Below are 15430 nucleotides of genomic sequence, written 5' to 3'. Positions count from 1 at the left end.
TCATATGGTAAGCTAGCAGGTTTTATATCGATGCCACACATGAAATCAGGGTTAACAAACGAATGAGTGGCACCAGGATCAATTAAAACTTTGGCAAAACGGTGGAAAATAGGGATCGTACCTTCCACCACCTCGGAAGACTCTGGGACCTGGTGGGGCTCTAAGGAATATACCCTAGCTGGCACTTTTGGTTTGGATCCGTCTCCCTTGGCCGTTCCAGTATTGATCCTCGACGGTAGTTGGCTCCCCTTTCCGTCTTGTTTCAGGACCGGACATGTAGCCAGCTGATGGTCCGCACTTCCACACCGCAGGCATTTCCCCAGTTTCCTCCAGCAATTGTCCTCGGTGTGGTTTGTCTTTCCGCAGTGCCCACAGGGACCACGAGGTGCCGAAGCCGAGCCACTCTGGGTGTTTCCCCTCGGTCCTCGCCCAGCTTGACCACCCCTGAACGGAGTCCCTCTGCCTGATCCGGACTGTCGACCACCACCCATGCCTCGTCCAAATTTGGAGGGAGTGCTCCTCTCACTTTGTCCGGACGTACTCCCAGGAAAACCACGCTTCTTAGCCTGGAAGTTTCGGACCTGAAGCCGTGCACTCTCGACCCGTTGGGCTTTTTCCATTGCCTCGCTAAAAGTAGTGATTTGAGCCGCCGCGAGGTCCTTCTGGATCTCAACGTTCAAGCCCTGAATAAAGCGCCTCACCCTTCGTTGCTCGGTCATGATTAGTTCAGGCGCGAATTTGGACAGGCGGGTAAACTGGCTCTCGTACTCCGCCACCGTCTGAGCCCCTTGCCGGAGCCGGATAAATTCGTCCTCCTTCCTCTCCTGGACTAGAGGAGGGAAAAACTTGGCATTAAATTCCCGGATGAAGTTCACCCACGTCCTCGGAGTCTGCTCTCGCTCCCATTTCTGTCTAATTACGTTCCACCAGGAACGGGCAGCCCCTTCGAGTTGAAACACGGCAAAAGTGACCTGCCGTTCGTCCGGGTAGTGTAAAGCCGCGAATATATCAACCATCTTCTCCAGCCATTTCTCGGCGACGTCAGGGTCGGGTCCCCCAATAAACTTTGGTGGGGAAAACTTTTGGAAACGTTCTAGCGCCCTATCTTCGCTCTCGATATGGTGGCCAGGGTTTCCGGGATTAGGGTTTGGGTTTTGGCCCTGTTGTTGCACAACCTGTGCAAGTAGGTTGGTCATTTGCTGCATAGCAGCAGCTATTTGAACGTTGGGGTCTATCTGGGGTTCAGGGTTTGGTCCAGTAGAAGCTTCCCCCGTTTCCCTAACTGGTGTGGGTTGCCTAATACCGCGCCCACGTCCCCGACCACTTCGTGTTCCTTCCATAAGATATACTTGGTCTAGGCAAGATTACTAAACCAAAGCAGTAACAAAGCATATAAGTAGCAAATAAACTTTCACTTAGCACATAGCGATGCATTTCAAACAAGATCAAAAGCACACATATATACAAGCCAAACATATATACAAGCAGTCAGTCAGGTACGGCCAAAGCACGTACGTACACAAAAGATCCACCTGAGGATAGGCCTATCAAAAGAGATTTACACGTAGCTAACCCTACATCCAAAACGATTAGCTAAGGCTCTATCCCTATCTCTATGTACATACCAAAACCACCACCTATCCAAAAGAAGCCTCTAAGATCAAGGCCTAGTCAGTCGCCGGGGTCTGAGACCCAGGAGATGGGGTAGATTCCTCCCCAGCCTCGGCCCCAGCATACGAGGCCTCGTCACTAGACTCCTCAAGTCCGTCGTCGCATAGGTTGAGGATCGCCTCAGCACGACCCCTCACTTTGCGAGCTCGCTTAGTCTCGCGCTCACGTGTAGTCCTCAGCTGATCGCAGAGGTCGTCCACTCGGTCCTCGACCTCAAGCACGTCATACTCTAATTCTTTGATACGCGAGGCCTGCTTCTCGTTAGTGGCCTTCACCTGGGCCACCTCGGTCTCCAACGCCGCAACCACAGCTTCCAGCTTAGTATTTTCCTTAGCAAACTCCTCACGTTCCTTTGCCACCGACAAAACTAGTGTATTTGGGTAGGCAAAGTTGCTACGACACCCACACTGTCGAACGCGGCTGGCCGGGCTCCAACGGACCACGGCCCCCTTCTGCCTAAGTTGATACTTAATTGTCGGCAGCGTGCTACGAGGACGATCGCCTACCGGACGGTCACTCGGGTCACCACTGGCATCCATCCTATAGCAAAGGAAGAAATAACATGAATAACCTTAAAAACCATAATCAATAAAACCCTCAAGTCGAGCACTTCTATTACACCCAGGCCAATTCAAACCTAGGCTCTGATACCACCTGTGACAGCCCCACCTTCCTCTAAGGCGAACCAAAGAGGTTAGCGGACTGCCTGCCCAGCTCTCGCCAGGACTAACGGTGCAGTATAAAGCAATCTATCACGTTTTGAAACTTATAACGCGCGCAACAATGCAAAAGGGCAAAATAACCCAGAATAAAAGAAACGAACTCCAGAGTCGGCCATGAATGGTAACCGACCCGTCCGAAACCCAACCAAGCATTTAAAAACATATACAACATAACATTAGCCATTTACAAGCCACAACGGCAAACCAAAACCATTCACTAACAAGTACACATTCGATTTGCCTATCAAAAGGAAATGAACCCGTTTAACATTAGGGTTTCACTTCAAGAGCAATACAAAAGGCATTTACATGCTCAATCGGCAATTGACTATCCAATCCCTTCTCAAAAGTAATTATAACCCTGTAAGGAAAACAAATAACACGGAATGAGCTAAAGCCCAGTGGTATACCACCCAATAAGCAATCAAAGTCATATAAGAATGAACCTTCATTTAAAGTGCACAAATAAGCAATGAAGCAAAACAGTAAAAGGATACGGTCGGCTCTCAAGAGCCCATTTCCACGCTTGCAATCTTGAACCAATCTCATTGACTCTCCGTCAATGTTAAAATACCAAACCGTAGACAACTCTTTACTTCCATTCCTTCCACCCAACATACCCCAACCGGGCCCGCACTCCATTCAGTAATATTTTGGTAATACTCGAGTTTACCGGAACCAAGGGTCTCATTACCACAAGGTTCCCCAGTACAGTCCCCGTGGCGATTCAATCTTCACGACCAAGCCCTCGCCGGCTCGATCCAATTGACTACCAAACGGGGTTGAGCTCAGTAATGCAGTAAGGCCGTTGGACATCGTCCAAACGACATCAATTCAGTTCCATGAAATGGAATTCACCAACCAATATATCAAGTTCAGTAATGCAATAAAACGGTAGCCATTCAGTGACAATATCAAAAGAGGTGAGGGCGGTCAAGTACACCCTCACCTTAATCAATTTCAATATTCGAATAAGCCATCAAGGCATCACATAACATTTAACAAAGCCACATAGTAACAATTTAGTGAGTGGTATACTCACCAAGCAAGTAAGTGGTATTTCATGTACCACGATCACCAAGCCGTCGTGCACTACCTTCACGCCCTAGAATCATGCAACACATACAATAAGACTCCATGCCGAGCCATAAACAACACCAATTCACAACCCTAATAGGGTTTCATATGCATAAATGGGCATAATAGCAAACCAGAAATTAGAAAATGGCCTTAGTCTTGGCCCCAAATAGAAAACTGTTTTACACTCATTATGCGGTAATGGTACAACTCTCACTACAAATATCGGTTGGGGGTGTAAGACCCACCGTTTCGAAGCTATGAAACAGGGATACAATAATGTAGAAGACCACTCAATCCAGTTCGTAACACAACTAGGTCAAATATGCCAAATACTAGCCCAGAATTCCTAAAACAGGTTCGCAAAACACAAAAAACTGTAATCGGTATATCTCAGTCCTTACAAGTCCAAATGCCGAAATTCCAAAGGCATATGTTAGCTAAGACACTCAGCTACATTTCATCAGAAGACACCAACTCCAAAATCCAAACCAATTCCAGTCAAAATAGCCAATTACTATCGCAGTTTTCCCATTCTGCTCAAAGCAGAACAGCTACAGTAATTTCGTCATAACTCATTCTACATTAATCCAAATGACCTGAAATTTTACAGGCACATCAACCTCATCAATACCTACAACTTTCATGTTTTGAGAAAAGTCAAATTCAGCCTCTAACACAGTGATCTAAAACCGGACAGAATTGGGGCTTCAAGAACCCTAACTTTCCAATTTTCCATCCAAATCCAAAATTAGTTGCATTTAACCACATTTGACATCCACTAGAGCCATTTCCAACCATTACAATTCATCATACAAGCCCCCAACATCAAGATCATATTAAACCAGAAAAATTCCCAATAAAATAAAAAACTTCACCAAAACAAGCCAAACCAAGAGATAAACCACATTTTCAACCACTTAAGCCACTTCTAAGCATCATGTAACCATTATTGAAGGTAGTAGGGTGTTCAAGCAACACTTACCAAGAGATCAAGAGAGAGAGGGATGTAGGACACCTTTGCTCTTCAAACAAAGTTCACCAAACAACTTGCTAGCACTAGAAGGAAGAAATTTATGGAGTAAAAACTAAGTTAAGCAAGTGGTTTAGTTGATTTGAGCTTGGAGTTGGCTAGAATATTGAAGAGTTTTGTCTTTCTTCTTGCTTAGGGAGGGCCGGCCATGGAGGAAGAAAATGAGAGAATTTTTGGTGAATTTTTTGAAGATATTTACTTATTTGGGTCAAAAGTCAAAAAATGTCAAAAGGTGAATAGTAACTCTTAAAGTAAGACTAATGACATGGTGACAAGTGGCACTACATTAAATGCAATCTTATCATTTCTTTTCTCTCTCACATCAATCACTTCACACACACTACTTATCTCTTAACACCCGATAAATTTTAAACAGTATCCGAAACTTAACCTTATTGGCCGAATTTTTCCGAACTTTTCGCACTAGTGGGTCCCACGTCCATTATTTATCCTTAATTTTCTAAAAACTCGCCAATGCTAGAAAAATCATCTTAAACTATAATTGCTCATAAAATCCTCTCAGAAAATATTTCTAAGCCAGAAAATGCAAAATTATGCAATTAAAGGGGAATAAACCCTAGGAAAATAATTAGGGTTTTACGGGCTCTCACATTAGACGTCAAGCGTCTTTTGTACGCAAAGGAAACCAGAACCGCATCTCATTTCTTCTACCTGCAATGGACGGATAGCTTCAGCCGTAACAGCTTCACCATTCCTTCTACAAATTCACCAAATCACTACCAAAACCTCCATAGATTCAACCAAAACTTCACATACACTTAACTCTACACTTGGACAACACTTTAAGCTGAAAAGGGGAGGAGCTTCACGGTTTTCTTCAGGCTTCAAAGGGACCGAAATTTTCTGATTTGAACAACCATCAAAGTAGGTAATGATCAACTACCTTAAACTTGTCTTATGGAGGTTGATTTATGCATTTGAGCTGAAATCTTCACTTTAGTAGCTTGTATTGTTGGAAAAAAAGTGGGCTCTATGAATTCCCACTCTTGGGTTGTTGCTGATTTTGTGCTTGATGAAATTTATGATATCGGATCAGTGTTTAAGTTAGTGATTTGTTGAAGGAAAACTGCTGGAAACTCACGTTGAGTGCAATGGCCAAGTTTGACCATTTTACCCCTGTTTGTTCGGCCACTTTACTGCAGATATTTGAGGATTTAATGGCTTGATTGTGTTGTTTACATGTTGTTGAAGTTGTGTACAAAATTTCGTTGAAAAATATTGAGTTTTGGTTGATCAAAAGAATTTACTTTCCAAAGCTAGTAATCTGGAAACGGTTGCCGTCGTAACCAGACCAGTGTTCGTGTTTCGTCCACAACTCCGTCCTCCGATGTCAAAATCGAGTGCCGTTAGCGGCATTTGAAACTAGACGTTCTCATGTTTCCAACGGTGTATAATGCACACTCTGGTTCCATGTGTGTGAACCGCACCATTCATCTGAATTCAACTGTCCTGTTTCTCGTTTCTGCCGAAATGATTTGATGATGCTGCAACTTTAGGCTTAATTTTGAACCAGTTGCATGCTGAAACTTGTAACGATTTCTTCTGTGAAATTTTAGCCCTGTGAATGTATTTTCTAACACTATCAACCATTCCAAATTCTGAGTTAAATTGAGGGAGTTATGATCAAAATACGACGACTGCCTCGTTTTTGAAAATCTTGGATTTGGACAGATTGCCTTAAGGATTTTTCCAAATTGTTGATTGATTAACCACCTTTCCGAGGGTATTTTTCCATGAAATTTGATAGAGAGATACCCTTCATATGGGAGTATTATACTGCAAAATTTGGTGTCAATCCAAGTCCGTTTTGACACTTAATAAAAGGTCCAAAGTCGGAACCAAATCTGGAAATTTTGTAACAGTCTTGAATTTTTCCCAACTTTGAGCTATCATATCTTGGTACTCGAAACTCCAATTCTTGAGCCGCTTGTTCTGTCCAAAACTTTACTTGTACTTCTAATTGAGTTATAAGTTTCAAGGGCCGGTTTGCAACGAGTGATTTTTGCCGAATTTCCAAAGTTAGCGAAAAACCAACCCCGGCTCAATCCTGGTAATCAAGAACAGCAACTTTAGGCTCCTTTTTGAATGCCTTCTACTTAGATTCATGGAACAGTGTCTTCTAAGGACTTTTAGTACTTTGAAAGACGATTCCAACGGTACCAAATTTATCAAGTTTCGAAAGAAGTTATGATTTTTCAAAAATTTGACCAAAAATAAAAAATTCTGAAATTTCAAAGAAAATCCGCGCGGGAACTATTCTACCAGAATTCGGCCTTGAATCTGGCCAGTTTCTGGCTGGATTATCGGCCGGATTGGTGGTGAAATTTGAAAAAAAGGGAGGTTAGCCACTGCCTCCAATCCGGCCAGAAATCCGGCCGGATACCCGGCCGGATTGTGACGTAACCAACCCTCTTTCGATTTTTATTGTTCGTTTTGCAATCATTTCGCTCGTACTCGTTTCCAACCAATGATTTTAAGGATAATAATCCGATTTTCTTTTACTTGAGTCCTACACCTTTTGAGAATCCAACTTCAAAGGCAAGTCAAACGAAGTTTCAAATATTTTCGAACCTTACTCGTGTTCAATCTTTCTCACCACTTGGGGACCTATAGTAATTATCTAATATTCGATGTCCAGGCACGCACGAGGACCTCCAAGAGGGCCCTACCGTGGAAGTTTGAACTCTCCCTCCAACCTACTTGCTTGCATAACTTGGTGAGTGTCAAGTGTATGCTTACTTGAATTCTAAAGTCTTGATTCATGCTTGACTTACCTGATTACATGCTTAGTCTATTTGATTTTGAAAAATGGAGTCGAGTGTTTACTTAATCGAACCATTGAGTTCTTCTCTCTCTTTGAGAGCTCTTTCTCTCTCTAGCTGAGAGCTTTCTCTCCACTGAGTGGGAGATTGAATTTCAAAAACTCAAAAAACCACCGCCCAAACACCAACAACTCAGCACTCAAAAAAAAAAACTAAATTGCAAAGCTCAAACCATCGGCGTAGATCCATATGGTAAATCTGAACACCCACACTCAGACAAGGTCCAATGAGTTGTGGGAACACAAAAATCAACAAAGACAAGAAGAAATTTTCACGCATTGAAGAGGTTCATTAAAGAGGGAACTAAAAACAGAGTAGTCATGCAAGAGCAAGGGAAAGCTTGGTCTTCTACACCGAGTCAGTAAATGCTCATAAATTGCTAGGTTTTGCTGCTACCAGGTATCACTGCTGTTAGCTACTCTACTTAACCTTAATCACACATGCACTTGCACGATTAGAGTTGCTTTTTGCCTATCTAGTAATGTATTTACCTACAAAAAAGTGTAATCTGGTTTCATATTCGCACTGAGTTGTTCAAGTCTTTAATCATTGGATAGATATAGTTAGAGGAATCCCTTTTAGATCTACTTGGGGCTATGGCGGATGAATTGGAGGAGGTGCTGAAAAAATTTGCTCTGTCCAACATAGAATAGGAAGGAGCATGGCTGGAGCTGGATGACTTCGATCCAGGAGTTTCTGAATGTATGACTAGTATCATAGGCAAAATAAGAGGAGAAAAGGTGGCAAATTTTACTGGGGTGAAGAATTTTGTCAATGCAGCATGGGGATATCCTAAAGATCTTACAATTACTGAGTTGGGACCCAATCTTTTTCAGTTCTTTATACCGGATGTAGGGAACAGAACACGTATTCTCAATGGGGGGCCATGGTTGATAGATAACCAAATTTTAGTACTAAATAGGTGGGAAGCAGGAATAGAGGAAAACACTGAGGCATTCAGATTTGCCCCACTCTGGGTGCAAGTTTGGAACTTGCCAATCCATTGGATATCAAAGGAAGTTGGGAGAAAAATTGGAAAGGTGTTTAAAGAGGTTAAGGAAGTACTAATTCCCTACTCTGGAGGTAAAGAAGGAAAACACCTTAAATTGTTAGTGAGTGCAGATTTGTCCAAACCACTGCTAAGAGGAACTACTGTGAAGACTAATGGCGTGCTAAGATGGGTTAATTTCAGGTATGAAAGGGTACCGGATTTTTGCTACAATTGTGGCATAGTTGGCCACGGTGAAAAGAAGTGCAAGAATATAGTAACCATCAGGAAAGGGCAACAAGAAAATCAGTTTGGACCTTGGCTGAGGGCTCAGGTAGGGAAGAGTTCTCCTCCAAAAGATGATAGGACTAGTACCTTCACTCCAGATAAGCAAGTGTGGGGATTCCATAATGGGGAATGGGTTAAGAAGAGTGGCGGGAAGTTTATAGTACAGGAGGATCATCTTAATAGATCTGGGATAGGAAAGGAAGGGAAGGAATCTATGAGCAAGGAATTAGTGTTGCAAGGTCAGTTGGAAAAGGAAAATGAGAGGGCTCAAATTTCAGGTCAAGAAGATGAGGATATTCAGGAGGCACAAGAGACGGATTGGTCTAAGATGGTGGAGGAGATGAGCAAAGGTGAAGAGCAGACACCTAGACCAGATTCAAGGGAGAATGGGAAGGAGATATCTGAAATGGAACCATCTGCAGCAGGTGAGGTGGGGAACAGGATTCAGACTAATGAGTTGGATGATGGAGGAAGTATGAAGACAGCTATGCAGGTGGATGGGGAGGAGCCTGTTCAGACTAAATGTGTAGGAACAAGGAGAGGGAGGAAGGTGAAACTGTTAAACAAAATAAGTGTAAGAAATAGAACCCCCCTGAGAGAACTGCAGAACTTGGAACATGGATCTGAGCTGAACACCAAGAGGAAACTGCACATTGTGGATGAGGAAATGGTAGAGACGGCAGATGTGGATACAACCAGGAAGAGGAATAAAGTGGGGAATGGGGAGACCTTTATTGGCCGGGACAAGAGGGTGGAAGAGACCAGCCCAGTATGGTCTCTCAACCATTCATGAGGGCTCTGGTGTGGAACTGTCAAGGTGCTGGGAGCCCCTTGACAGTTCCCCATCTGAAGGAGGAAAACAGACTCCTCTCCCCAAATATTATTTTCCTAAGTGAAACAAAAAATAGGAAAAACTACATGGAAAAAGTTAAAAAAATTCTGGATTTTGAAAATAGCTTTATAGTGGAAGCAATGAACAGAATTGGCGGCATGGCCTTACTGTGGAATAATGAGGTGAATATCCCTGAAGTTCTAGGAACAGCCTTCACTATTGAGGCAAAAGTGGAAGACAAAGAGAACAAGGAAAGTTGGTGGTTTATTGGAATATATGCTAGTTGTGATGCTCAGATAAGAAGGAAACAATGGGAAGTTATAAATAGAAGGAAATCAATCTGGGGAGCAAAATGGATAATCATGGGAGACTTTAACGACATTACTTCAAATGATGAAAAATGGGGTGGAAGGGTAAGAGATAATGGGAGCTTTCAAGATTTCAGGAATTTCATTAATGATAATCAGTTGGTTGATGTGGGTTACGAAGGAAAGCCGTGGACATGGAGTAACAACTGGTATGGGCCTGGAGAGGTAAAAGAAAGATTGGACAGAGGTTTATGCACCTTAGAATGGTCCAAATGTTATGAGGAAGCAAACTGTACTCATATAGAATCCCAGGCTTCTGATCATAGTATGTTATTACTGGAAACTCAGAAGGGCAGGAAGCAAAGAAGAAAGAGATTCCAGTTTGACAAGAGGTGGCTCCAACATAGTGAGGTCGAGGAAGTGATTAAGAAAGCCTGGGACATTCCATGTGCTGGAACAAGATGGTTCAAGGTAAAAGAGAAAATTAAGAATTGCAGAATTGAGTTACTAAAGTGGAGCAGTAGCAAGAAAGGAAATTCCTCCGAAAAGATTAAATGGTGCAAAAGCCAGATTGAGGAAATCAAGGCATCTAATCGAGATAACAAGAAGCAACAAGTACAGGATATGAAGGGACAATTGAAAAAGGCATATGAGGAGGAAGAAGCTTTTTGGAATCAAAAGGCAAGAGTGAGGTGGCTAAAGGAGGGGGATAAAAATACTCAGTTTTTCCATGCAACGGTGAAAGGAAGAAGGAAGAGAAATAGGTTGCAGAAGTTGAGAAAGGAGAGTGGAGAATGGACTACCAATGATGAAGAACTGGGTGGGGAAATAGCCAAATATTATGTGGACTTGTTCAAATCGACAGCAAATGGGCAGCTAGAGGAGATCTTAACGGGGATTCCTATAACTATAACTGATCATATGAACAAGGATTTGACCAAAAAAGTGGATGAAATTGAAATAAAGAATGTATTTTTTTCAATGGATCCTAATAAGGCTCCTGGAAATGATGGCATGTCCCCCCTTTTTTTTCAAAAATTCTGGAGTCTTATTAAAAAGGATTTGGTAAATGCAATCCAAGGTTTCTTTCATCATGGAGTCATTCTCAAAGCCATAAACCATACGGTTATCTCCTTGATCCCAAAAGTTGAATGTCCTACAGAGATTAACCAGTATAGGCCTATTAGTCTCTGTCAAGTGGTCTATAAAGCATTAGCAAAAATCCTTGTTAACAGACTAAAGCCTTTTCTAAGTAGATGCATCAGCAAAAGTCAATCTGCATTTGTACCAGGTAGGCAAATTTTAGACAATGTCATCCTTTCTCATGAGTTAATGCACTATCTAAAAAACAAAAGGCAAGGTAGTGTAGGCTCTATGGCAGTGAAACTGGACATGTCTAAAGCCTATGACAGAGTGGAATGGAGTTTCTTGAAGGCTATAATGGAAAAAATGGGCTTTTGCTCAACTTGGGTAAACTGGATCATGGCATGCATAAGTACAGTAACCTACTCCTTCAGTATTAATGGTGAGCACAAGGAGTTTGTCACCCCCTCAAGAGGTATCAGGCAGGGAGACCCACTTTCCCCTTACCTATTTCTGCTTTGCTCAGAAGGACTATCAAGTTTGCTGCAGAAAGCTAAGATAGATAAGGAGCTGACAGGTATAAAAATTTGCAGAAGGGCGCCTACAATAACTCATTTGTTCTTTGCAGATGATTCCTTGGTATTCTGTAAAGCTAACAAACAAGAAGCAGAGAAGCTGAAAAGGATCCTCAAAGTGTATGAAGAAGCAACAGGGCAACTCATTAATATGGATAAGTCCTCAGTCTTATTCAGCAAAAACACATTGCCAGCTGTGAAGAGTGAAGTAAGTCAGGCGATGGGATCCATTACACAGGTTGAACAAGGCAAGTATCTTGGGTTGCCAATGGTAATAACAAGATCAAAAGAGCAGGTATTTGGATTCGTAAGGAACTCAATAGATAAGAAACTGAAAGGATGGAGGAATAAGTTGTTAAGCCAAGCAGGGAAGGAAATAATGATTAAAGCTGTGGCAATGGCAATGCCTACATACACTATGTCCTGCTTCAGATTAACCAACAAGATTTGTAAAGAAATCAGTTCGAAAATGGCTGATTACTGGTGGGGTGATGCTGATGGGAAAAAAAAGTTGCACTGGATAAGCTGGAAGAAGTTGACAGCTAAGAGAAGCAATGGAGGAATGGGCTTTAAAGATTTGAAGCTGTTTAACAAGGCTCTATTGGCTAAACAGATTTGGAAACTAATAACACAGCCAAATTTGTTAGTCAGTAGAGTACTGAAGGAGAAGTACTACCCCAAGCAATCACTTTTCAATGGCAAAGTACCGCAAAATGCTTCTTGGATCTGGCAGAGCTTAGCAGGAGTAAGAAAGGAATTGCAAGAAGGAATTAGGAGGAAGATTGGAAATGGGAGAGGTACCAGAATATGGGAAGATAATTGGATCCCAGGAACAGTGGAAGGGAAACCAACTACTACAAGGCCATTGGGGTGTCAACTGATATTAGTGTCTGACTTGATCAGGCACAACAGATGGAATAGAGTCCTGGTTTTCAAAACGTTTAACTCACAGGATGCGGAGAGAATATTGAGTATACCATTAAGTGTAACAGGATATGAGGACAGCTATTTCTGGATGCATTCCCAAGCTGGACAGTACACAGTTCATTCTGGTTATAAAGCTTGGCTGAAGGCGGAGGAAAAAAGGTACACAAGAAGGAAGGAGGATGCTGGAACAAGCTTTGAAGGAACTAACTCCAAGATATGGAATTCATTGTGGCAACAGAAGGTAAGTCAGAAACTAAAGGTTTTCATTTGGAAATGCTTGCATGGGGGTCTCCCAGTTAAGGAGGCAATTTTCACAAGAACAAAGTTAGGGAACCCCATATGTACTGGATGTGGTGAGAAGGTGGAAACGATAGAACACATGCTGCTGCAATGTGCTAAAGTGAAAGAGATTTGGAAAATGGCGCCAGTGCAGTGGGATGGGATAGAACATCTATCTGACAACTTCACCAAATGGTGGTCCGCAATCCAGGAAGCTCAAGCAAGTAGAGGTGTGGAGGATCAAGTGAATATAACCATTAACATTCTCTGGCAGATATGGAAATCCAGGAACAATAGAGAGTTTAATCATAAGGAAAAGGTGCCTTTCAAGATCATTGAGAAGGCACAGCAGGAGTGGTCTGAATACAATGAAGCTAACAAAGGCGAGAATTCAAGAAGGAGCACTCAGGAAACAGCGATACAGCAACGGACTATCCAGGTTCAACATGAGAGCCACACTGGTATATCATTGAAGATCCATACGAATCAGGACAGAAGGCAAGCAGCAGTGGGAATTGGAATCACAGCCATAGATAACTTGGGACAAATGCAAGCAGCATGGGCACTTAGAGAAAGGTCATCCGGGGATACATTACAAGACCAAGCTGTTGCGGTAAGATTAGCACTGCTGAAAGTTGCAGGCCAAGGCTGGAGGAATGTCAAAGTAGAACTTGACAATCGCAAGCTGGTAGAATATATAACAGCAGCAACGTACAACAACCAGCTGATGGCCACTCTAATTGAGGACATTAGATCCATTGGTACTTCGTTTCAACAGTGCTCTATTCTTTTTGCTAATTCTAGGAAAATAGGAAGTATCAAACTGAGCATTCATGCTCTAAACATCTGGGTAGATGAAGAATGGGTGAATCCCAATTTTAGATGCTAGGCATCAGTGATCCGTAGGATATTTTGTTCTTTTGATTGGACCTTTGTCCAAAATATTGTAAAGCTTACAGTTCTATATATATAAAACAAGCTAACGTTTCGACAAAAAAAAAAAAAGTTTACTTAATCGCACTCGTTCTCATTTGGCACAAATGACTCATATCTAACATGCTCTGCCTGGTTTACATGACCTACAATACATGCTTAAACCTGTTGAATGCTTGAATATATGCCATGGTATGCTATGATTGCATACGTCGATAGAGTGAATCTCCTCGACATTTATATGATACATGAGGGACGCCCAAACTCATAGGCCAACCTTGGAACTCGAGCCGGCATGGGCTTGGTCGGGAACCTCGGTGAACCATGAGATTCACATGATAAGCTTGATCTATTGAGAGATCTCGCTTGGCATACTCGTAAAGTATCGTCTTATAAATGTCGTGCAGGCCCGAAGTGGTGTATGGTGGACGGATGAGAAGTAAGTGGTGAACTACGGATATGAAAATATCAACCCGGTTGACGGAGAGTCATCACGGGGAGATATACAAATGACATCGGCAAATGTAGAACTTAGCTCCTGAGAGCTTCCATATCCTTGAATTGTTTCTGGTTACATTTTGTCGGCATTATTAATTACTTGCAAGCTATTACCTGAATTGTATTTGGGCTTGTTATCTGAACTATGTGTCTGCATGTGTGTTCTTGGCCTCACGAGCGTTTCGCTCACCCTGTAGATTTGTTTTCCTTAACAGGTGTGAACTCGAAGGTAAAATGGAGAAGCCCTCCTGATGTACTTTTGTTTTAGGGTTTGCTATTACTTTTGGTTATGCCTTTGATTTTGGGATTGTACTTTTGGTATGGAAATGTAACCTTTGGATGAAATGTATTTTGTATACTAACGTGTGGTTTGGAGAATGGATGACTATTATTAAGTTTGAACGCTTGCGCATTTATTGTATCTAAGTTATCGGTTTGTTTTGTGTGGTCCGGCTATAAGTTGAATGGAATTGCTTGAGTCCTGGCGAGAGCTAGCCAGACGTCCCGCGGATACCCTTTGGTTCGCCTTAGGGAGAAGTGGGGGCGTCACAGGCTATTCCTCTGTCAAATTTCATAGGAAAATTCATTCGGAAAGTTGGTTAACAAAACCATTAAAGTTTCCAAATCCCCAAGGCAAAGCTGCCTTGCACCTCTAGTTTTCTTTTCTCAAACCTTTGGCCAATGAAAACATCCCAAATATGGTTCATTTGTGTAGACAATGTCTAAGAAACATCCAAGATACATTTTGTAGATGATTTACACCAAGAATTTCGAATAACAAGTCCCAAGTCAAGATTGGTTACAAATCAGTCCAAAAGTAGGGTTTTCTTTCACAAAGTCAGTTTTTGAAATCCGGCCACAACTCACTCAATTCAACTCAGAATTGAGTGTTGTTGGTGGCGTTGAAAACTACATTCATAGAGCTACAACTTCTCAGAATAAATCATTTTAAAAATCTGTCCACAACTAGCTCATATTTGAGCATCAATTCACTGCTCAAAACAGAGCTTCCAGTATGGATGTGAAACAGAACAGGCAATTTTATAAGGTTGGTACGGATTACTCAGGTGGAATCAGGATGAGAATTTTACACCGTTGGAAAGCTGGGAATGTCTAATTTCTAGTGCCACAAACAACACTCGATTTCGATGTTGGAGCAAAAAGGTATAGCTGTTTGAAAAACACTGCCAGAGCAATACAGGAAAAATTCCAGTTTTGACGAACTTTCGAAATCACAACATTTGGCAACCAAATCACGTAATTTTTTGTGGAAACCTTACACACAGCCCACACAACATATATACATCATAAATAAGTCAATTGAACCTCAAAAAAATGCTCTAAGGGTCACGGCATTGACAGGGGTAGAAACG

General features: G+C 42.2%; 1 protein-coding gene across 1 annotated transcript; it reads left to right on the top strand.

The window, feature by feature from the left end:
* Positions 1-9411: 9411 nt before the first annotated feature.
* Positions 9412-13515, top strand: LOC113714082 (uncharacterized). Its single transcript, XM_072068763.1, has one exon. It carries the CDS (start codon positions 9412-9414, stop codon positions 13513-13515), a length of 4104 nt encoding a protein of 1367 aa, XP_071924864.1.
* Positions 13516-15430: the final 1915 nt, after the last annotated feature.

This window comes from Coffea arabica, chromosome 10c, assembly GCF_036785885.1.
Source record: "Coffea arabica cultivar ET-39 chromosome 10c, Coffea Arabica ET-39 HiFi, whole genome shotgun sequence".
Taxonomy (NCBI): domain Eukaryota; kingdom Viridiplantae; phylum Streptophyta; class Magnoliopsida; order Gentianales; family Rubiaceae; genus Coffea; species Coffea arabica.
Note: the sequence above shows the minus strand (reverse complement) of the source record. Positions and strands in the feature narration are given on the sequence as shown.